Source organism: Lactuca sativa, chromosome 5, assembly GCF_002870075.4.
Source record: "Lactuca sativa cultivar Salinas chromosome 5, Lsat_Salinas_v11, whole genome shotgun sequence".
Taxonomy (NCBI): Eukaryota; Viridiplantae; Streptophyta; class Magnoliopsida; order Asterales; family Asteraceae; genus Lactuca; species Lactuca sativa.
In genome coordinates, this window is record NC_056627.2 from 71,968,135 (window position 1) to 71,991,086 (window position 22,952).

The 22,952-nt window shown below is 42.7% G+C and overlaps 2 protein-coding genes across 2 annotated transcripts; one reads left to right on the plus strand and one right to left on the minus strand.

Annotated features, from left to right (window-relative positions):
* Positions 1-7,008: 7,008 nt before the first annotated feature.
* Positions 7,009-8,495, plus strand: LOC128134140 (uncharacterized). Its single transcript, XM_052771589.1, has 2 exons — positions 7,009-8,370; positions 8,484-8,495. The coding sequence occupies exons 1-2, from the start codon at positions 7,009-7,011 to the stop codon at positions 8,493-8,495; spliced, it is 1,374 nt and encodes a 457-aa protein (XP_052627549.1).
* A 1,416-nt stretch (positions 8,496-9,911) lies between these two features.
* On the minus strand, positions 9,912-13,843 carry LOC111898378 (DEAD-box ATP-dependent RNA helicase 15). Its single transcript, XM_023894298.3, has 12 exons — positions 13,685-13,843; positions 13,434-13,557; positions 12,520-12,620; positions 12,133-12,305; positions 11,823-12,054; positions 11,610-11,728; positions 11,245-11,301; positions 10,973-11,157; positions 10,753-10,897; positions 10,582-10,665; positions 10,432-10,495; positions 9,912-10,227 (listed from the first exon to the last, which is right to left on the minus strand). Exons 2-12 carry the CDS (start codon positions 13,553-13,555, stop codon positions 10,217-10,219), a joined length of 1,293 nt encoding a protein of 430 aa, XP_023750066.1. The 5' UTR covers positions 13,556-13,557; positions 13,685-13,843; the 3' UTR covers positions 9,912-10,216.
* Positions 13,844-22,952: the final 9,109 nt, after the last annotated feature.

Consider the following 22,952-nt stretch of genomic DNA (forward strand, 5'->3'; position numbering starts at 1 on the left):
ATAAAATCCATGGTGATCTGTTCCCACTTCCACTCGGGAACCTCCAACGGCTGCAACTTACCATGCGGTCTCTGGTGCTCGGCCTTAACCCTACGGCAGGTCAAGCACCTCTCAACAAACCACGCAACATCCCTCTTCATACAGGGCCACCAATACTCTTTCCTCAGGTCCAAATACAACTTAGTGGCTCCAGGATGAATCGAGAATTTCGACTGATGAGCCTCTTCCATCAAAATAGTACGTGTCCCTCCCACAAATGGCACCCAGACACGCCCCTGGAATGTCATAAGTCCCCGACCATCAGTAACAAACTCCGAAATAAGTCCAACAACTTGCTCTTTCTTCTGCATCTCGGGCTGCACAGCCTCGGCCTGTGCCCCACGAATGACGTCCAACACTGGAGCTATCACGGTCAATCTCAAACATACATCCCGCAGCGGGGTGCTCTCCGCCCTGCGGCTCAGTGCATCAGCAACAACATTAGCCTTGCCTGGGTGGTACAGGATCTCACAATCATAATCCTTGACCACATCCAACAATCTCCTCTGGCGCATGTTTAGGTTGGGCTGATCCATCAAATACTTCAAACTCTTATGGTCCGTGTATATCGTACACCGAACCCCATACAGATAATGACACCAAATCTTGAAGGCGAACACCACTGCTCCCAGCTCTAGATCATGGGTGGGATATCTCGTCTCATGAGGCTTCAACTGCCTCGATGCATATGCTATCACATGCCCTCTCTGCATTAGCACCGCCCCCAACCCCATAATCGATGCATCACAGAAGACAACAAAGTCCTCCATCCTTTCCGGGAGGGATAACACCGGGGCTTCACATAACCTTTGACGAAGCGTCTCAAAGGAGGCCTGCTGCTCGGGGCCCCATGAAAAAGTGACACCCTTCTGGGTCAACCTGGTGAGTGGCACCGCGATCTTGGAGAACTCTATGATAAACCTCCGATAATAACCCGCCAACCCTAAGAAACTCCTGATTTCAGAAGGTGACCTCGGCACTTCCCAACTCATCACTGCCTCGACTTTGGCCGGGTCGACCAATATCCCTTTCTGGTTAACGAGATGTCCTAGGAACTGGACCTCTCGCAACCAGAAATCACACTTGGAGAATTTGGCATAAAGCCTCTCCGGTCTCAGAACTCCGAGGATCTCCCGCAAATGCTCCTTATGCTGCTCTTTAGTATTTCGAATATACCAAAATATCGTCGATGAATATAATCACCGACCGATCCAACATCGGCCTGCACACTTGGTTCATGAGATCCATGAACACTGCAGGGGCATTGGTGAGCCCGAAAGGCATCACCACAAACTCATAATGCCCATAACGCGTCCTGAAAGCTGTCTTCTGGACGTCCTCATCTCGAACCCTCACCTGATGATATCCTGACCTCAAATCAATCTTGGAGAACCAAGATGCTCCCTGCAACTGATCGAACATATCATTAATCCTTGGCAATGGGTAACGGTTCTTGACCGTCAGCTTGTTCAACTCCCGGTAATCAATGCACATCCAGTGTGAACCATCCTTCTTCTTGACAAAAAGGATAGGCGCTCCCCATGGCGAGCTGCTCGGCCGAATAAACCCCTTTCCCAACAGCTCCTGAAACTGCGAGGATAACTCTTGCATCTCTGGAGGTGCAAGGCGATAAGGCACCTTGGCGATAGGCGCGGCTCCCAGAACCAAATCGATACTGAACTCCACTTGCCTCACAGGAGGCACACCCGGCAACTCCTCGGGGAATACATCCGGAAACTCATGTACTATCGGAACCTCATCCACTAACCTCGGCCTCTCTGAATCAACCCTCGAATCCATCACATACGTCACAAAGCCCTTACAACCCTGCTGTAGACACTGTCTCGCCCTAGCGGCCGAACAAAATGTTGACCCAGAATGGGTACCCTCGCCGTACACTGTAAGAACTCCCCCACTAGGGTCTCGTATGGTCACCAGCTGTCGTTCGCAGTCGATAACCGCACCAAATCTGCTCAACCAGTCCATGCCCACAATGACACAAATGTTGCCCATCGCGATAGGAACCAGATCAATCGGGAACTCGACCCCGAAGATCTCGAATACGCACCCGCGGATTACCTCCGTGGCATATATCACCCTCTCGTCAGCTATGGAAACTCTCAGAGGCCGACTCAACGCCTCACGACTAAGACTGATATGCTGACTAAAAGCTAAAGACACAAAAGACTGACTCGCACCCGAGTCAAATAACACCAAGGTAGGTACAGAATTCACAAGAAAAGTACCTACACATAACATAATATAAGCATGATATCTCAACATCAAAATAAATACACGAAAGAATACATACCAGCCACGACATCGGGCGCTGCGCGGACCTCCTCCGCGGTCAACTGAAAGGCTCTCCCTCGTGCTCTCGGCGCCTCGGCCTTCACTGGCCGACTCTCAGTAGCTCTGATGGCGGCAAGGGCAGATCCTTTAGGTGCTCCCTGAGATGATCCCCGCAATTTCGGACACTCTGCCTTCCAGTGTCCGGTCTGGTTGTAGTGGAAACACACCGCAAACCCCTTGGGGCAGTCGTTGGCCATATGCCCCTCCTTGCCACACTTGTAGCAAGATCCCGCTCTACAACTCCATCATGACCCTTGTCGCACTTCCCACAAGTGCGGCCCTTCTGGCTCCCTGATTTGGGATCAGCGGGCTTGGCCCACTTGGCTGCCGGCTGAGACTGTGTCAGTCGCCGACCCCTCCCCTGAGACTCCGCCTCCTCCCTAGCCTGAGTCTCTAGCTCAATCTCCCTCTTCCGAGCATTTTCCTGAAGCTCGGCAAATGTCCGGTACGAGGAGTTCGCCACGAACTCCGGATGTCTCGTCTCAAGATACTCAAATATCGGCTCATACGTGCCTGCTCAGAAGATACGTGCTCAGGGCAGAACATCGCCCTCTCGTGGAACATCCTGGTAATCACCGTAACAGACTCAGTACCTTGCTTGAGGGTCAGAAACTCCTAGGCCAAACGCTCCCTCTCCACCTGGGGAACATACTCATCTCGGAACATGGCAGTGAACCTCTCACAGGTCACTGCCACAAGCTCAGCAGGCGTAAAGTGCGCCGTCACAAACTTCCACCAGTCCTTCGCTCCCAAGCGAAGCTGGTTCAGCGCAAACCGGACTCTCAAATGCTCAGGAGATGAGCAAGTGAAGAAACACTCCTCTATGTCTGAAATCCATCTCATAGCCGCCACCGGGTCCTGCATCCCATCAAACTCTGGTGGCTTCGTGTTGCTGAACTCCCTAAACAACAGCGAATCACCACCCTGCGGCCTTGTGGCAGCAATAGCTGCGGTGGCTGCTGCAACAGCAGCCTCAGAAAGAGCGGCGTAACGCTCGTCAAAAATCTCAATCAGCGTGGTCTTAATAGACCCAAACATCTCCGGTATCTCTGCCCTGATGGCCGCAGCCACCTCCTCATGGATGATCTAGCGGATCTCCTCATCACTGGTCCCACTGCTCTCTGGCGCTTGGCGTGTCCTCACCATGATCTCCCTCTGAAAAACAACATACGATACATTAGAGACCTCCTCGAGTATGTCCATACTCGATAACTCCACCCTACTTACTCCTTAGTGCCCTAAGGATTCTTACTTGGTCCGTACACCAATCCGGTATCTCCAGTAGTACGGGCCCAATACTACCGTCAATACCGCATCGGCATTCATTCCAAGTCCTCCTCCTTGAGCCCCAAATCCCAAGTACTCTACTCTCTCTATCATGTGCTACTCACTAGCAAATCCCTCATAAGCATCTCACTGCTATCCCTAACACTCTTTAGCATCCCTAGCAGCAAAACCCCTAGACTAAAGCATCACATATCAGGCCACCCTAATCCTAATGAGAATACCTAGTCTGCTCTAGCATGCATATCGTACTCATCATATAGCATAACATAACATTTCTGATAATCACTTATCATGAGGGTATTCTGGGAAATCACCGTTCGGGCGCTGGCTGATCGTACACACAACTCTGCTCTGTGTTTTCAAAAATCTTTTACCCTTTTCTTTTTGAAAATATTTCTCAAATCCTCAGTTTGAGTTCAAATATGCCCGAAGGTGTACTCGAATCCCTCAAACCAAGGCTCTGATACCAAATTGTAACACCGTGAATTTCAAAACAATTTTTTTTTCGCAATTCATAAAAGCATAATTCATTTAATTTTCATAAAATCATCAGTGTTTGAAACTCAAATACATGACATATAATAATCCTAAGATCTCATAGCATAAAACTCCTGTGTGTGTACTGATCAAGTCGGCGCCTTCCCACGATCATCACTAGTACCTGAAACAAATAACACCAAACACTATAAGCACAAAGCTTAGTGAGTTTCCCAAAATACCACACACATAACACATAGTAGCCACTCGAGGCTATAACTCTGTGGGTCCGTGCACCCAAACTCTGTGAACCCTCAGGTTCTAACTCTGATAACATGCATAGCATAAATCACATAGAAATAATGCAGTGCAACACATAACATACATAGCATACAAATACTCTAGCACATAACTCTAGTTACCTACTCAAGGTAAAGTATAGTGAGAAGACTCACCTCGCGTATCTCGGTAATTCGCAAATCCCTGAAATCACTCTCCCGAGCTATAGTCCTCCTATAACACAATATATCTCTAATTAACACTTTCACAACTAAGGTTGACTAACTCTATCAAGTCAACATAGGTCAACACTGGTCAATGGTCAACAGTCAATCTTTGACTGGACTCGGCGAGTGCACTCGAGTGACTCGGCGAGTCTATGTGTGTCCACGGACTCCCTTGGATCCTCTCTCGACACGTTGAGTACTCTCCTAACTCGACGAGTTCCACCTGGCATGAGTTATGGGGCCACCACGACTCAACTCGCTGAGTCTCAAGGACAACTCAGCGAGTTCCAACTTGACTCAGTCCACCTGTCAACTCGCTCTAACTCTCCCTGACTCACTGGGTCAATCCCTTAACTCGGCAAGACCACTCGTTGAGTGGTTCTGGGCAATCTTCATGCTACTCGCCGAGTCTGTTCTTCAGACTCGGCGAGTCCATGCCATGCAACAACTCAAACTCGCTTCTGAGGTCAGATCCGTTCCAAAGAATCATAGATCCAGTCCTTCCAAGTTCATTTATCACGTAAAGTTACTATCTTGATGCTCATGCAAGGGTTCAAAGGCCTTAATTGAAGATATGGTCTCTAGAATGCTATTCTAAGCTCATGGCCTCCATTAACACTCATAAATCTTGAGGGAAACGGGTCTCTGGATCTCTTTGGGTCCAGATCTAAAGCATCAACAGGAGAGGAGGCCACTTATTCCATGAATCACTCCAAAAAGGTCTCAAAGAAACCCTTATCTCCAAGATTTACACCAAAGACTGAGAAGGAACGAATGGTTACCTCAAATGAAGTCTCCGAGCTTAGAAGTCATTGGATTAGCACCTCCTTTGGTCTCCTCTTGCCTTGGTCCTCTTCTATGAGCAAAACACCCACAAATAATCAATGATCTTCCTCTTCTCTCTCACAAAACGCTCAAGGACTCTTTAGGGTTCACTTTGGGGTTGGTGGCCGCAAATGACGGCCATAAGCCCCTTTAAATAGGTCTCAAACCCTGGAAATTAGGGTTTCATTAAACAGCATGGACTCGTCGAGTCCGGACGCGAAACCGCGTCCATAACCGCGATCTTACTCGGCGAGTTTAGGCTCCAACTCGCCGAGTCTCCTCACAAAACACCAAATAGAATACAAATAACCAATACCTGGGAATCAGGGCTGTTACAGTGAATATTATATAAATATAAATTTTGAAAGAAAAACTAGCCCACCTATCTGAAGGTATAAATATAACTACTAAGTACAGAATATGGATGTAAATATATAGTTTTTATGTATTAAACTGTAAATTTAATATATTAAGCTGTGAATTGATTGTATTAAATTGTGATTTTTTTATGAATTTTATGTTAAAATATAAACATTTGTATTAATTTTCTTGTGAGTGTTTTTTTGTGAAGTAAATATATAGGAATGTATAAGTTTTTATAATTGTTGCATTAAACTCTAAATTAGTGAATTAATATGTTTATTAAACTATGAATATAATATTAAGCTAACAATGTATGATTTTATATACGGATTTGGTTTGAAAGGAATGATGGTTACGACGTTGACATAGATGGATAGTGTTGATATATGGTAGTTGGTAGCGGTAGGGTTTGGTTTGACTTTCCTAAATTAGTGAATTAGTGATATTATGATTGTATTAAATTGTGAATTTTATATACTAAACTATGAATTAATTATATTAAATTTTGCAACATCGTAATATCTTGAGGGCTTTAGCTACTTGGGGGACTGAAGGCGGTATCGCCAAGCTAGTTAAAAACTTAGTTGACAATGCAAGACTGGAGCAACAAGATAAAAAAGAAGAGTACATTCGGGAGAAAAGAACATCGGGCAGCACCAATGTCAGACAATGTCTTCGTAAGGTTGCCGATGGACATTTTACAGCAGCAGTGAAAGTTTTATGTTCTTCGGGAGTTGCTCCATATGGGGGTGATACCACGAAGGCATTGGAGGATAAGCATCCATACAAGCAACCGCCTTCCATGCCCAACACCATATTTTCAGAACCTCCCCTGGTAGTGGATGTTGACAATGTCCTTGGGGGAATTAAATCCTTCCCTAAAGGCACCTCGTGTGGGAGGGACAGGTTAAGAGCTCAACACATTTTAGATGCCCTTTGTGGAGAAGGTTCAGCTATAGCCAAAGACCTCCAGCGTGCTATTACTTCTGTGGTTAATCTATGGCTAGGAGGGAGATGCCCTTCGAGCTTGGCATAATTTGTTGCCTCTGCTCCTCTCACGCCGCTCTTAAAACCTGACAAGGGAATACGACCTATTGCAGTAGGTACTATATGGAGACGTTTGGTTTCCAAGTTGGACATGAAAGGGGTTGGTAAAGAAATGGCCAAATATCTCAATGATTTTCAGTTCGGAGTCGGGGTGTCGGGTGGCGCTGAGGCCATTTTACATAGCGCCAATAGGTTGTTGAATGAGCGCCACGATGACAAATCTCTCTCCATGCTTACTATAGACTTCTCTAATGCCTTTAACCTGGTAGACAGATCCGCATTACTTCATGAGGTCAGATTGAGGTGTCCATCTATTTCTTTGTGGGTCGACTTCCTATATGGTCAAGCAGCAAGGTTATGTCTAGGCAACACACATATCAGGTCTTCTACTGGGGTTCAACAAGGAGACCCCTTGGGACCACTTCTCTTTGCCATTGTGTTGCACCCGCTTTTGCATAAGATTAGAGACAATTGCAAGCTTCTTCTCCATGCCTGGTACTTGGATGATGGCACACTTATCGGAGATTTGGAGGAGGTGGCCAAAGCATTGGACACCATTATGGTGACTGGCCCAAAATTGGGCCTTCAGCTGAATATCAAGAACACCGAGCTCTTTTGGCCCTCGTGTGATGGTAGGAAGTTACGGGAGGGGCTATTTCCGGCAGACATTAGGAGGCCGCCTTTGGGGGTGAAACTTCTTGGGGGAGCTGTTAGTAGATATGCTAGTTTCATTCGCAGTCTAGCCATAAAGAGAGCCGAAAACGCTGTGAATTTGATGCGCCTTCTTCCACAATTGTCTGACCCCCAGAGTGAGCTCCTTCTTCTTCGGTCTTGTATGGGTATTGCTAAGCTTTTCTTTGGGCTGAGGACGTGTCAACCCGTTCACATGGAAGAGGCGGCAATATTCTTTGACAATGGATTGCGCGGGGCAATTGAGGACATTGTGGTTTGTGGGGGCCCTTTCTTTGGTGACATACAATGGCGAATTGCTTCCTTACCCATTAGGTTTGGGGGTTTGGGTTTATACTCGGCAGTAGAGGCTACCTCCTATGCTTTTGTTGCCTCACAGGCCCAATCTTGGGTATTGCAAGACCATATCTTACGGGATAGCGGTATACATGGTATGGATTCTGATTATGATTGTGCCTTGGCATCCCTTCGCAACAAGCTTCCAGATTTTGACCTTAACAATTTTACTACTAAAGACACCGCCCCCCCTAAATCCCAGAATACACTGGCGAGTGCCCTTTTTTGTAAAATTGTCCAAGATATGGAAATGCATTTCGACATGACGGCTCGGCAGAAAGCAGTTTTTCAGTGCTTACGTGCACCACATGCTCAAGATTTTCTTCTGGCTATCCCTATAGATGGGCTTGGCCAACACATGTCTCCCGTGGAGTATCGTATTATTCTCAAATATCGACTCATGATTCCCATTTTTCCAGCTGACGAGATATGTCCTGTGTGTCGCAAGGCATGTTTGGACTCTTTTGGAGAGCATGCAGTTCACTGTAAAGAACTCTCGGGGTTCAAATACAGGCACGATATGGTTAGGGATGTTTTGTTTGACATATTTAAGCGTGCCAGGGTTTCTGCTAAGAAAGAGGCACCTGTTAATTTTTTGACTGATCCGACAGAAGGAAGGTCAACCCTCAGACCGGCTGACATTTTGATTTTTGGATGGGTCGGAGGGAAACACGCATGTGTCGATCTTACAGGGGAATCCCCTCTCGTGGGCCTGACTCCTGAGGGTTGGGGGTTTCACAGCGGGACATGCTGCTTTAAAAGCAGCCACAAGCAAAGTCACCAAACATGAGAGATCGTGCATGGAAAATCAACACGGGTTCATACCATTTGCATTTGATACGTTTGGTTTCCTCGCACCAGATGCGGTAGAACTTCTTAAAAGAGTACAACGAATCATGCATAGTAATGTTATACCCCCTAGATCTTCGGATGTAGTCTTTAAAAGAATTAGTTTTTCCATTCAAAAAGGTTTAGCGGCACAGCTTGTTGCCCATTTGTCATCTCACTCATTGTACGATGACAATTGAACTTGTTATGGTTGTTTTGAAATATATATATATATATATATATATATATATATATATATATATATATATATATATATATATATATATATATATATATATATATATATATATATATATATATATATATATATATATATATATATAACAAAATGAATCGATGTATGAATTAAAATATTAGACTGCAAAACTTATAATTTTTACTCTTTTCGTACCAAAAATACCAAAAAAAAACGGATTTTAACATGTTTAATAAATATTGTGTGTATATTTACTTATAAAATGGGGTTCTTACGATACTTAATCTTTTGTGGTTCTCAAGAAAAATGAAACATTGTGTAAATTCAGAAAAAAAAAAAAAAAAAAAAAAAAAAAAAAAAAAAAAAAAAAAAAAAATCATTTACATCAATTGGTAAAAAAAAAAATGAAACACTAGCGCATGAATTTGTACATTAGGTGAAACATCCTTGCATAATTTGGTAAATAAAAAGTGAAAGACCGGGCACACAAGTTGATAAAAAGATGAAACATGGCTGTATAAATTTGTAAAAGAAGGAAAATATTGTTGAATACTTAGGTAAAAAAATCACGTTGTATGAAATTCATAAATAGTGTCGCATCACCAATTCCTTTTGATTCTAAAATGAATTGTAGTTCTTTATTTCCCTCATTTTGGTGTAGAAAGTCCATACTTTTTTTGTTTATATTTCTCCAAGGAGTATTAAGAATGTGAATTGTCCTTGTGCACGACCTCACATGCATGAACAACTTATAATTTGTTCTTATAATAGTCGTGGCAACTCTAATCATCACCTTTTTCTTATAATTTAGCTTCCAACACTAACATTATCTCATAGTTTACCCAAGTTTCTCTTATGATCTCATCATATGACCAAATAACTTACAATCATGAAATTTTTTACGACTAATCAAACAAGAAAAATATTTTTAATGCTACAGCAACTTGTACTTCACGCATCATAAGTTGCACCATTCAGCAAATAAAAATAGGTCAACAACAAACAACTCTCCCTACTTAAGCTACATAAGAACTAGGAAAACAAGTTCATAGATGTTACAAAACTCAACAATCTTTGTGATATAAGATATCCCCTTGACACTCCCAACAACAATGTTTCTAATTGTTTTATAATAAAGACATAAGGAGCAATATCATCATTCATCTTCTTCTTCAAAATGGTCATCATCACTGTTGAGCACACTTGACATCATCCCATCCCATCCCATCCCATGGTTTGCTTCTTTGCTCTACGATGGCACTGCAACCAAATCATTGCAAGTCAGTATAAATACCATCACATTACAAAAGACGAAAATACCCTCATCCATCTACAAGGGTGTTTTCGTCTTTTGCTATTGATAATATAAATAAGTGTTTCTTATCGAGATAAAATTAGAAAAATGATGTCTCCCTGATTACATTTCTGACATTTTACAAATTCTAAAAAAAAAAAGGATCTTACTATATGTTGACGTATCAATCTGCTCAGGAAGCTCTTTGATATCAACCTCAAATCTCTCCTGAACCTAAACCCACAAAAAATCAAGAAATAATCATCAGCAACTAATAATTGGTATTGTGAATTATTCTGGTTATACAAGCAGATACAGACCTGGTTAAGAACATCAGAGTCGGCTGCAGATGACACAAAAGTGATGGCAAGACCTTTTGTTCCGAACCTTCCAGCTCTACCCACCTGTCAAACGACCAAAATACCCCTCCCTCAGGTTTTTTTTTAAAAAAAAAAAAAGAGATGAAAATGAATTGAAGAGAGAGAACATACACGGTGGAGATAAGTGTCAGCAGAATCTGGCATGTCATAGTTTATGACAATGTTTACACGTTCAATATCAATACCCCTTCCAACTAAATCAGTTGCCACCAAGATTCTCTTGTGTCCTTCCTTGAAGCCCTTGTAACGAGTCAACCTTCAAAAGTTTGACCAAATTAATATTATCAATACAAAATTTTAAAAAGAAAAAGAAAAAGAAAGATGAAGCTACCTTTCTTCCTGAGACATGCCAGAGTGGATGCAGATTGATGGAAAGTTACATTCCACAAGCAACTTGTTGAGCTCAGCTGCTCTGCTTACACTTTTCACAAATATCACAACCTGATTGAAATCTAACGCATCCAGCAGATCATTCAGCTTTCGATTCTTCTCCAGCTCACTCAATTTGATGTAGTGCTGCAGCAATAGTTAGTGGAATCAAGAAAAGGAATGGAATGGAATGGTTAATTCCATTGGAATTGGAAAGAAGGATTGATTGATTACCTGTACAAGACCATGAAGAGTCAACTTGGCTTCATCATCCACATAAATTTCCATTGGCTGAAAGGAACAAATATCATAGTAAAAGCGTATTAGGAGAGAGAAACCCTTCAGAAGCTAACCAAAACAACCATCAACATCCTCTGAATCAAGATCCCCATTGGTCCTTTTCCAGATGCTTTTCAATCAGAGACTCCATCACCATTATGCTAAATCTACTATCAAACATATTTAACAAACACCCCCCACCCCAAAAAAAAAAAAAAAACACTACTTTCACACCCTCTCTCCAATCCCTCAATTAATATGTGAAAAGATGTTGACATTATGAAAAGGTTGAAGTAGAGGAGCTGGCCATGGGACATTACATCTTGCATGAACTTTTTGCAGACTGGTCGAATCTCCTTGCTTAAAGTTGCTGAAAACATCATTACTTGTTTGTCATGTGGTGTCATCTTGAAAATTTCTTGCACATCTCTCCTCATGTCTATCAACAGATCAATATTAAGTATAAACAAACACAAAGTTCAAATCTTGAAACAATAATTGAAATTGAAATGAATAAGTATATGAAAGCATACCGAGTGACTCAAGCATCTTGTCACATTCATCAAGTATAAAATGCCTCACACTCTTCAAAGCAAGATCTTTGTCCCTAGCAAGTGCAAGAATCCTTCCAGGTGTCCCAACAACAATATGAGGGCATTCATTTTTGAGAAGCTCCTTGTGAATCTTGATGTTGACACCACCATAAAAGACAGCTACCTTGATATCAGTTAAATAAGTGCTGAATCTTTCAAACTCATGGCAGATCTGTGAGGTAAACAGTAATTAATTGGAGAGAAATAGTTGTAGAAGCTGTGGATATAAATAAATATATAATACACATGCCTGATAAGCTAATTCTCTTGTGTGACATAAAACAAGGGCAGCTACTTGACCAGCTACAGGCTCAATTTGTTGCAGGGTTGAAAGGACAAAAACAGCAGTTTTTCCCATACCAGATTTTGCTTGGCAAATGACATCCATGCCCAAAATAGCTTGAGGGATGCATTCGTGTTGCACTGATGAAGACCAAAGAAATTGAATCCTCAATTAAAAAAAATTTACCAAATCTGACCACTTCTCCAAATGATAGGGGTGATAGTTGTTATTTACCTGCAAACAGACACCAAATGTCATTAAAGATTCTCGAAAAAAAGCAAGTAGTTTCCCATTTAAAGAAAGATGAAAGTGTATATGTGAAGTGTCTTTTAAATGGTTTTGAAAAAAGCTTGCCTTCGGAAGGATGTTCAAATCCTGAATCCACAATAGCACGAAGTAGCTCTGGCTTCAAAAGAAAATCTCTAAATCCGGAACTGTGAATTCCTACATAGCCCCTGAAATTAAAATTAATTGAAAAAAAATGGATCAGTCGCAATAAAAAGGTTTGATTATGCATGTATGGCTGCAATCAATCCCTAATGTAACATGAAATTACTTGTTCAAATATGCTCTTGAAATTCAATAAGCACCACATGACAAATCAACCCTCTGAAAGAGTAAACCAGTTGAGCTACTACCAAGTAAATGTTTGACAATAGTCTTTTTTCGTTCTGATATGAATATAACCATATATTCATGTGGAAATTTACATATTGTTCATCAAAAATTTATTCACTTTTGTGTAAGTTAAAGAGAACTTAGTTTGTTTAACTGTAACAATATCTAGAGTTAAATTGTTATCTTGTACTAATCAGGGAAATAGTTTGTAACCAAGATAGCTCAGATCCCTACTCCAAATAAACCTCTACAAAAAGTTTCAACTCCATGTCAATAGATTATCTTAAAATTAGTATCTTCTCCTCATCCATACACAAATATATTCTTTTTTACAGATGTCTGAAGTGAGGAACAAAAACAGTTGATGAAATAGTAAAAAACCAAAACTTCAAGCAATCCAACCACCCAGGGTGTGATTTAAACTCCAAAAACATGGTTAAGAATCGAAACTGGAGATATAATAAGTTCAACTTTCAAACCAATCAAGAAAAAACACTCAAAGCCCAAATATTAACTTCTATCCTCCCAAACACTTCACAAAAAGAGCTCCACAGCTTAAACATATAGCAGATCCACGAATTATTAATTATAATTATGTCGGATTTTATCATAAAATTATACTACAAGCATAATATCCTAACGGAACTTACTTCTTAACGGCTTCGCCGTTGACTTTAACACCGGCTGAATCAGGGGCCTTCTCGTCCTCCTCTTCGTAGTCGAGAAGCTCCTCCTCGTAAGCGTCAGTATCCTTCATCTCTGTTTCGCCCATTTCTATTGGAATTTCAAACAGATCGAGATAATTCAAATATTAGGGTTTCACAATTGAAGCAAACCAAATCAGATACAATTACATATACAACAACAAAGAAATAATTTCAAGCAGTAGGGTTGTTCTGACCTTGGATCTGTGATGGAGGTAGGGTTTAGGGTTTGAATCGTCTGCAGAGAAAAATGTTAGCAAAATTCGGAAAATGAGCAAGAAGCACCGATAGAGGAGGTAGGGCGACCTATTTGAGGAACGGGGGAGATAGGGTTTGGCAAGTGGATACATATATTTTTATTTCAACCCTCCAACACTAGTTTTATAGTAAATTGACTACCAATTCAAAAATATTTTTCAAACTGGTCGTTACATTACAACTTTACAACTATATAATAAAGTTGTATTTACTTCATGTCAACATGGATATTATTATGCACGTATCATTTCGGTGTGTATGTATTTTAATTATTTGTATTTTATCTTTTTATCATATTTTAAAGAGCGTTGATTATTTTATCTTTTTTTTATTCCATTTATACAAAATGATGGTATTCAGATTGATTGTTGTTATTGTATGTATCCTCATTTAATTTCATTTCATAATTTATATTTGTAATTTTATATTTTTATTTTATAATACATTAGGGTCTTCATTTTCTATAACATCTCGTGTTTCTCTATATTAATATTTTCAAATTTAATTATTTTAATTCCTGTGTTTTATTTAAAATAAAGACGAGGGGTTGAAATTTGTCAAAACAAAAACATATGATGAAAAGATAATAGTTTGGAGGGACTAAAAAAACTTAGAATGTAAGACTTTTAATAGAAGGTCTAACTAATTAATTGCGAGGAAATGTAGGCACCTTTTATGTAATTTTTGGATTTTATGCATCAGGATTCTACAGATTTTTCCCCTTATGTCCGAACCCATGTACGGGCATTAATTGACCCTTCCTAGCCGCTAAAACTCAACTAATTAAGTCTTAACCCAAATTTAATCATAGTGTATGTGTATGTGGTGTTTGGCCAAGAAAAGAGAAAAATGAGAGAGAGAGAGAGAGAGAGAGAGAGAGACGATGTAACATCCCAATTTCCGAGGCCAAAAATTTCATTTTTAATTAAGTAAATCACAACAAAATTTACTAAATCATTTCCCATGTCATATCATTTGTAAAAGAAACATAACAATGTGTCTGATAACCATATTGTCAAAAGTAAAATAAATCAGAGTACATCCCCAAGAAACTCCATGCGGAAAACATGTGTGTGTGATGCGCTGCTACACCGCCGACTCCTTCCCCTTAGACAAGAGGCACCTGAAACCAAAACTGAAACTGTAAGCACGAAGCTTAGTGAGTTCCCCCATCATACCCATAACACATAATCATCGGTGTCTTTCAACCGATAACCGGGAGCTACCCTCCCCTTTCGGTATCTTTCAACCGGTAACTGGGAATTATCCTCCCCTTTGGTATATTTCAACCGATAACCGGGAACTATCCTCTCCTGCGGTATCTTTCAACCGGTAACCAGGAGCTACTCTCCCCTTCGGTATCTTTCAATCGGTATCCGGGAACTAACATCCCCTTCGGTATTTTTCAACCGATATCTGGGGACTATTTCACCCCTACCCCTATCACATATTGCATATCATAAACATATTAGTTTCATACTAACATAACATAAGCATACTGAGTCACATACAATCATACTACTATGCATGCGTGGGTTTTGTCCACCCCTTCGGTATCTTTCAACCAGTAATCGTCTTCGGTATCTTTCAACCGGTAACCAGGGGCTAGTGCGCCCTACTACTACTACTAGCACATACTCAGCACAGATATAGCAACCAGACAATTGCCACAAAGATAACCATCTCAACCATAATCACCTACTGGTGGGACAGCATTGGTGCCTTAGACCCACCCCTACTGGAAGGTAACTCACCTTGCAAGGCTGACTGCTGAAAACTTGATTGGCAGATGTCTGACTGCTGTTCCGGTGATCCTCCGGCTATAATTCCCATAAAACACTTAGTCAGACACTGATAACTACTCTTAGGGTAAAGTGACTATTTTACCCCTGACCAAATCAAAGTCAAAGTCAAATCCAACTTCCAGTTGACCTGACTCGCCGAGTTGGGCCGCCAACTCGTCGAGTCCCTATCATTTCATCTGTCCTTCTTCATGCTTCTACTCGTCGAGTTTAGCAACGACTCAACGAGTTCTCTTTCTAAAACATCCTCGAATGAACCTTCATCCGACTCGCCGAGTTGTATGAACAACTCGTCGAGTTCATCCTCGTCCTTCAAACAAATCATGTCCTTGACTTGTCGAGTTGTATGAACAACTCATCGAGTTCATCTTCAAAAGTTGGGAGATTGCCTTGGACACGCCGAGTCTGCTCATGCACTCGCCGAGTCCTATGATTTCCAGATCTATGGCTAAGTCCAATGCGTTGAGTCACTCCCCCGGACCCTTCTAAGACCATTCTAACACTCACTGGGTTCCTTTGATGTAACATCCCAAAAATACAGGCCAAAAATTTCATTTTAATTATGTTATTACATAAAACCATAAGTATAAAAACATTCATAATAAAGTCTGATGTCAAAACCTAAGTGACAGTAATCCAAACATAGTATCATAAAACCATATCAGAGCGTAATCCCCAAAGATATCATGTGCGGAAAACATAGTGTGATGCGCTGCGATCGAGTTGGCTCCTTTCCTTTGAAAACAAAGTACCTGAAACCAAAACTGAAAACCGTAAGCACAAAGCTTAGTGAGTTCCCCCATCATAACACATACCATACAATCACATAGCATACATACTGTCGGGCAATTCTGGGGTGCCCGACCTACCCGTTACGACCATTCTGGGGTGCCGACCTACCCGTATGACCATTATAGAGTGCTGACCTACCCGTGTCAAGCCATTATGGGGTGCTGACCTACCTGTGTCAAGCCATTATGGGGTGCTGACCTACTTGTCGGTCCTAACAACCAACCCCCGAGGATTATTCCACCCCTACTGCTACTATCACATATATCATAACAAAAACATACTATCAGACATATCTGGGGTGTCCGAACTACCCTTCGGTCCTAACAACCGAACTTGGGGACTATTCCCCTCATACTACCACTATCACATATAACATATTGTGCCAGCATATAAACATATTCAAACATACTATCAGACATATTTGGGGTGTCCGACCTACCCTTCAGTCCTAACAACCGAACTTTGGGACTATTCCCCTCCTACTACCACTATCACATATAACATATCATGTCAACATATAAACATATCATATCATACTTTCAGACATATCTGGGGTGTCCGAACTACCCTTCGGTCCTAACAACCGAACTTAGGGACTATTCTCCCCCTACTACCTCTATCACATATAACATATCATGCCAACATATAACATATTAGGTAGTAGCAAACCTAGATGAATATCAAAAAGACAATCATCTAACATACAACTCCTATTGGTGGACCGGCATTGTGGCCGTAGACCCACCACTACTGGAAGGTAACTCACCTCACACTGTTGAAGCCCTACTGGTACGCTTCTGGCTGCTATCTAACAATCCCCGCATTGTCGCTCCTCTAGCTCCCCGAACTATCAATACCAGAATAATACTTAGCCCAAAACAATAATCCTTCATAGGTTAGAATGACCATTCTACCCCTCCTATTCCAACTTGATACATATTTAAGGTCCAATACTAGGTAAGCTTCCCAAGCCCACTAATGGCCCAATTTGCTACATTGGGCCCAATCCCTTAATGGGCCCTACCCTAAGCCCAATTATATATTCCTTGGCCCATATTAACTGACACCTGATGGCCCACTATGGCCCAAAGGCCCAAAATCCAAAACACAACCCACACCGAGGCTCAATATACGCAAAGCCCAACTCTGCTGAGTACGTTGGGCGTACTCCAATGTACGCTAAGCATACTGGCCTGCTAATAAGTATGTTGGGCGTACTTGTACGTACGCTCGACTTAATCCTCCTATTAAGACATTTTTCCATTAAGTGCTTAATACTCCACTCCAGAGACCACCAACTCAGATCTAGGTCCTTACTGATGTCTTAATCCATAAAGTCACTAACTTGGTGACTTGCAATCCACCAAATACACCCAAACTCAAAATGTGACAATACACTTCCATGACAAGGGCTAGATCTCATGCATGAGCTCATTGGGACCATAAATATCGAGACTTTACTACATATGGGGCACTTTTAGCTCTAAGGGTGGCAATCCCAAGCTTAAAGACGAAGTTACATCATAAATGTCCAATCTTTCGACCTAAAAAGATCCCAAAGCTCCCTAAATATAGATCTAAGCTTCTATGAGGAAAGTTAGAAACTTTATACCTTCAGGGGCTTGCAAATGAGTTATAGAACTTGGATCCAAAGGCTCTTCCTTGATCAATGAGACTTCAAGATGGTCACTTCACTCCAAGAACACCAAAATGCACTCAAAATGGCCTTACAATCTCCAAGAACACTCTAGAGGGTTTAGGGTTTCGTGGTGGCTGAGTGAAGATGAGAGGGAGGCTGGTAACCAGGGTGTTATGTTCTTTATATAGAGGCTCACCCTAAAAAATTAGGGTTTTAGAATGTTGAGTGTACGTTGGGCGTACTCCTCGTACGCTGGGCGTACGCCTCCAAGCACCCGTGATCCTTTCCCTTTATACGTTGGGCGTAACCCAGCTCACGCTGGGCGTACCCACGCGTCCCTTTCTTTGCATGCATGGTCCTAATTTGCCAACTTTTCCATTAAGGGACCAATAACTACAATATCTTCAAAGTACTATAACTTCTTCGTTCTAAGTCCGTTTCTAACGAACTCTATATCCACGAAAAGGTGCGCATCCATAAACTTATCCTCACCTCAAAACCTTCTGAACAAAAAATCCAAATTTCATAAAGAGCTTGAACTGCCACTTTACCGATATACCAGCGGCTCCAAAACACGAATCGGACACCCGAATCACTTATAATACATCACCCGCACCCAAGTGGCCTAGATCCTACCTTTTCAAAATTCGTAATCCTTATGATGACCGATCTTCAGGCCACGTCCTTAGACTAGAAGTCAATTCGGAACAAGGCGTTACATTTGAACCCCAACAGAAAAGGGGATTCAAGCCTCAGACTCGCCGAGTCGAGGTTGTCCAAGTCTCATTTCTCGATCTAGCATGTAAAGTTACAAACTTTACGTGTATGCATGGGATAATAAGCTAAAAAGACCCTAAAAGAAGCTCTTAAGTTGCATGGGACTTTCTATTGGTGCTAAGGCGGTCTCTTTCTGCCTTCTAACCCCTTAACGAGTCTGGATTTGAAACCTTAACCCCCAACCATGCTTGCAATCACGGTTAGTCACCAAGAATGGCTTATACAAGCCCTAAATCTCCCCAAAAAGGGATCTAATACAAGAAGGAGCAAGGTTTAGACTTTATACCTTCTAAGAACTGTAGATGATGCACAAGCTTGACTCCTCTGGTCTCCTCTTGGTTCCTCAAGCTTTTCCTTCCTTCTTGCCACCACAAACCACTAAGAATCACCAAAAGGCCTTTAGATCTTCACAACATGATTAGGGTTATGTATGGAGTACTCTAGGAGTGTAAAGGGGCGATGGAGGCTGTATAAGGTTAAATAGGGTGAAAACCCTTTTATTAGGGTTTTGTCCAAACAAGGTCTACTCGTTGAGACTTGTTGCCGACTCGACGAGTCCGCCACTTATTCTTCGGGTCCAGGTCACTACTACTCGATGAGTTGGGCCATCAACTCGCCGAGTCCCAAACCAAGTTGCGAAAAATATTTGAATGAAATACATACCAGGAACCGGGTGCTACAAATCTCCCCCACTTATCTTAGACTTCGTCCTCGAAGTCTGCTGCTCGACCCTGGAAAAGCTCTGGATAATGCTCCATCATCTTGTACACCGGCTCCCACGTCCACTCCGAGCCCCTCCGGTGCTACCATTACACCTTCACTAGCTCGACCTTCTTGTTCCTCAAATCCTTCGACTTCCGATCGAGGATCGCCACATGTCGCTCAATGTAGTTTAGGCTGTCATCAACCTAAATATCCTCTAGGGGCACCACCGCCAAGTCATCCACCAGACACTTTCGCAATTAGGAGACGTGGAAGGTGTTGTGGATCTGACTGAGTTCGATTGGCAAATCCAGCCGATATGCCACCTTGCCCACCCATGCAATAACCTTGAAGGGTTTGAGCCATAAGAACTTTCCTATGTGCACACGCAAACCCTAAAGCTTGGATCTAGGTTTCTCTAATTGAACATGCAATATATCCAAGACTTTCATGGCTAGATCTAATGTAAGCAAACAATCAAAACATATAAAACCAGACCTAGAAGAATACCTTGAGTTAATTGCTTGAAAACTTCTTCTTCTTGGAGCTTAGAGTCACAATTGTCACTCCTCTAATGGCTTACAAACACCTACTAGCAAGAAAATGATTTGAAAGAGGGAAGGAGGAGAGAAATCGGCTCTAGGGTTTCCTCCAACAACAAGTGGCCGATTTCTCCAACCCTAAGGGCCTATTTATACTGTGAGCTGCTAAGGTTTCGCCTTAAACCCTAATTGGATAACTTAGCCTCAAAGCAATCCAATAATCCTTCTAGATAAGGCCTTGGATGATTTCTAGGATATCCTTATCCCTAAAATCGTCCACCCCTATATCCATAAGGATTCTTAGCCCAAAATACAACTATCACACATTTGACAGTTTATGCCCCTTTATTCAATTAATCTCTTTAAGTAACCAAATTAATTTCCAATTAATTTATGACTTATATTAATAAAATAATATTATTATTCCTTTAACATATTACTCTTATAATACATTAACAATAATAATATCTCTACTCTCTATATAAATCATCCTGTCAAGTTGCTATGGTGAAGGCAACCCAAAAGGACCATGCACAATCGGGTCAAGTACTTACCAAACATAGTTACAGCCTTAGACACTAATCCAACAACCTTTCCAAGGCGACACCTTCAGGAGAACCATATCCCCGACATGGAATTCCAGGTCTGAACGACGCTTGTCGGCATAGCTTTTCTGCCGACTCTGTGTAGTCTGGAGCCTACTCCTGTCCTGCTGAATCCTCTCTGTCATCTTGAGCATCACTTCGGTGCTCCCCATGACCCTCTGGGCAACCTCACCCTAACATATCGGGGTCCTACACTTCCTCCCGTACAACATCTCAAAGGGAGGATGATCGATACTCGTGTGGTAGCTGTTGTTATAGGAGAATTCAGCCAATGGGAGGTAAGTATCCTAGCTACCACCGAAGTCTAGCACACATGCCCGCAGTATATCCTCCAGAGTCTGGATGGTCCGCTTGCTCTGACCATCCATTTGCAGATGAAAAGCGGTGCTAAAGCGGAGACGAGTACCCAACTCATCGTGGAAATTCTTCCAGAACCTGGAGGTAAACCGCACATCCCTGTCTGAAATCACTGACATTGGCACCCCGTGCCGCGCCACCACCTCTCGAATGTAGATGTCGGCCAGCTCCTCGGCCGATATACTCTCCTGGATCGGTATAAAATGGGCACTCTTGGTCAACCGATCCACGATGACCCATATGTAATCCACTACCCGCGCGATCCTGGGAAGTTTGGTGATGAAGTCCATGGTAATATCTTCCCACTTCCACATGGGAATATCCAACAACTGCATCTTTCCATGAGGCCTCTGATGCTCGGCCTTGACCTTCCAGCAGGTCAAGCACCGCTCCACATACCATGCTACATCTCGCTTCATGCAGGGCCACCAATAGGCATGACAATGATCCCTATACATCTTTGTCGCCCCGAGATGGATAGAAAACATGGATTTGTGCGCCTCCTCCATCAATGTCTGACGCACACCTCCATGATAGGGAACCCACACCTACGGTGGAGGGTCAACAACCCTCGTCTATCATAGTCGAAGGAGGAAACCTGACCCACAATACGCTCTCTCTTCTGATGTTCCTCCTTCATAGCCTCCTATTGGGCCTCTCGAATCTGCTCCAACAGCGGAGTCACCATGGTCATCCGCATGCAGATATCTTTGATCGACGCTGCCTTGCAGCTAAGCGCATTGGCCACCACATTGGCCTTTCCCGGGTGGTAAAGGATCTCACATTCATAATCCTTCACCACATTTAACCACCAACGCTGCCTCATGTTCAGATTCGGCTGGTCCATGAGATACCTCAGGCTCTTGTGGTCTGTGTAAATGGTACAACGAACCCCATAGAGGTAATGTCGCCAAATCTTGAGGGCAAAAACAACAACCCCCAGCTCCAAATCATGTGCCGGATAATTCGCCTCATGAGGTTTCAATTGCCTCGAAGCGTAAGCAATAACATGCCCTCGCTGCATCAATACCGCGCCCAAACCCGAGATGGACGCATCGCAGTACACCATAAAATCCTCCATGCCCTCCGGCAGGGCTAAAATTGGCGCCTCACACAATCTCTGTCTCAATGTCTCAAATGCAGCCTGTTGTTCAGGCCCCCAGCGAAAGACCACGACTTTCCTTTTCAGCCTGGTCAGAGGTACGACTATTTTGGAGAAGTCCTGAATGAATCTCCGATAGTAGCCAACCAGCCCCGGGAAACTCCGAATCTCATATGGAGACCTCAGAACCTCCCACCTCATCACGGCCTCTACCTTGGCTGGATCCACCAAAATCCCATCCTGATTAACAAGGTGCCCAAGAAACTGCACCTCGCGCAACCAGAACTCACACTTGGAGAACTTAGCATACAAGTTCTCCATCCCCAAAGTATCCAAAACCTCCCGCAAATGCTCCTCATACTGCTCTCGCGTCTTGGAATAAACCAAGATGTCATCAATGAAAACTATCACAGACTGATCCAACATCGGTCTGCACATGCGGTTCATGAGATCCATGAACGCGGCAGGAGCATTGGTGAGCCCGAAGGGCATCACCACGAACTCATAGTGGCCATAACGCGTCCGAAAAGCAGTCTTCTGCACATCTTCATCTCTGACCCTCATGTGATGATACCCTGAACGTAAATCAATCTTGGAGAACCAAGATACTCCCTGTAGTTGGTCAAAGAGGTCATCGATCCTCGGAAGTGGGTGACGATTCTTCACAGTTACCTTATTCAGCTCCCGATAATCTATACACATCCGATGCGACCCGTAATTCTTCTTCACAAATAGAATCGGGGCTCCCCAGGGTGAACTGCTCAGTCTGATGAATCCCTTGTCTAACAGATCATGCACTTGTGTAGACAACTCCTACATATCAGGAGGAGCCAATCGATACGGTGCCTTGGCTATCGGAGCCGCACCAGGGACGAGGTCGATCCTGAAC

Excerpts from the sequence above, each read along its gene's own strand:
- LOC128134140 (XM_052771589.1), top strand. The coding sequence starts at position 7,009 with ATGGCCAAATATCTCAATGATTTTCAGTTCGGAGTCGGGGTGTCGGGT.
- LOC111898378 (XM_023894298.3), bottom strand. The coding sequence starts at position 13,555 with ATGGGCGAAACAGAGATGAAGGATACTGACGCTTACGAGGAGGAGCTT. Across the intron at positions 10,898-10,972 it reads GGCATGTCTCAGGAAGAAAG|GTTGACTCGTTACAAGGGCT; the intron begins GTAGCTTCATCT and ends AAACTTTTGAAG. Across the intron at positions 10,496-10,581 it reads ACTCTGATGTTCTTAACCAG|GTTCAGGAGAGATTTGAGGT; the intron begins GTCTGTATCTGC and ends TTGTGGGTTTAG.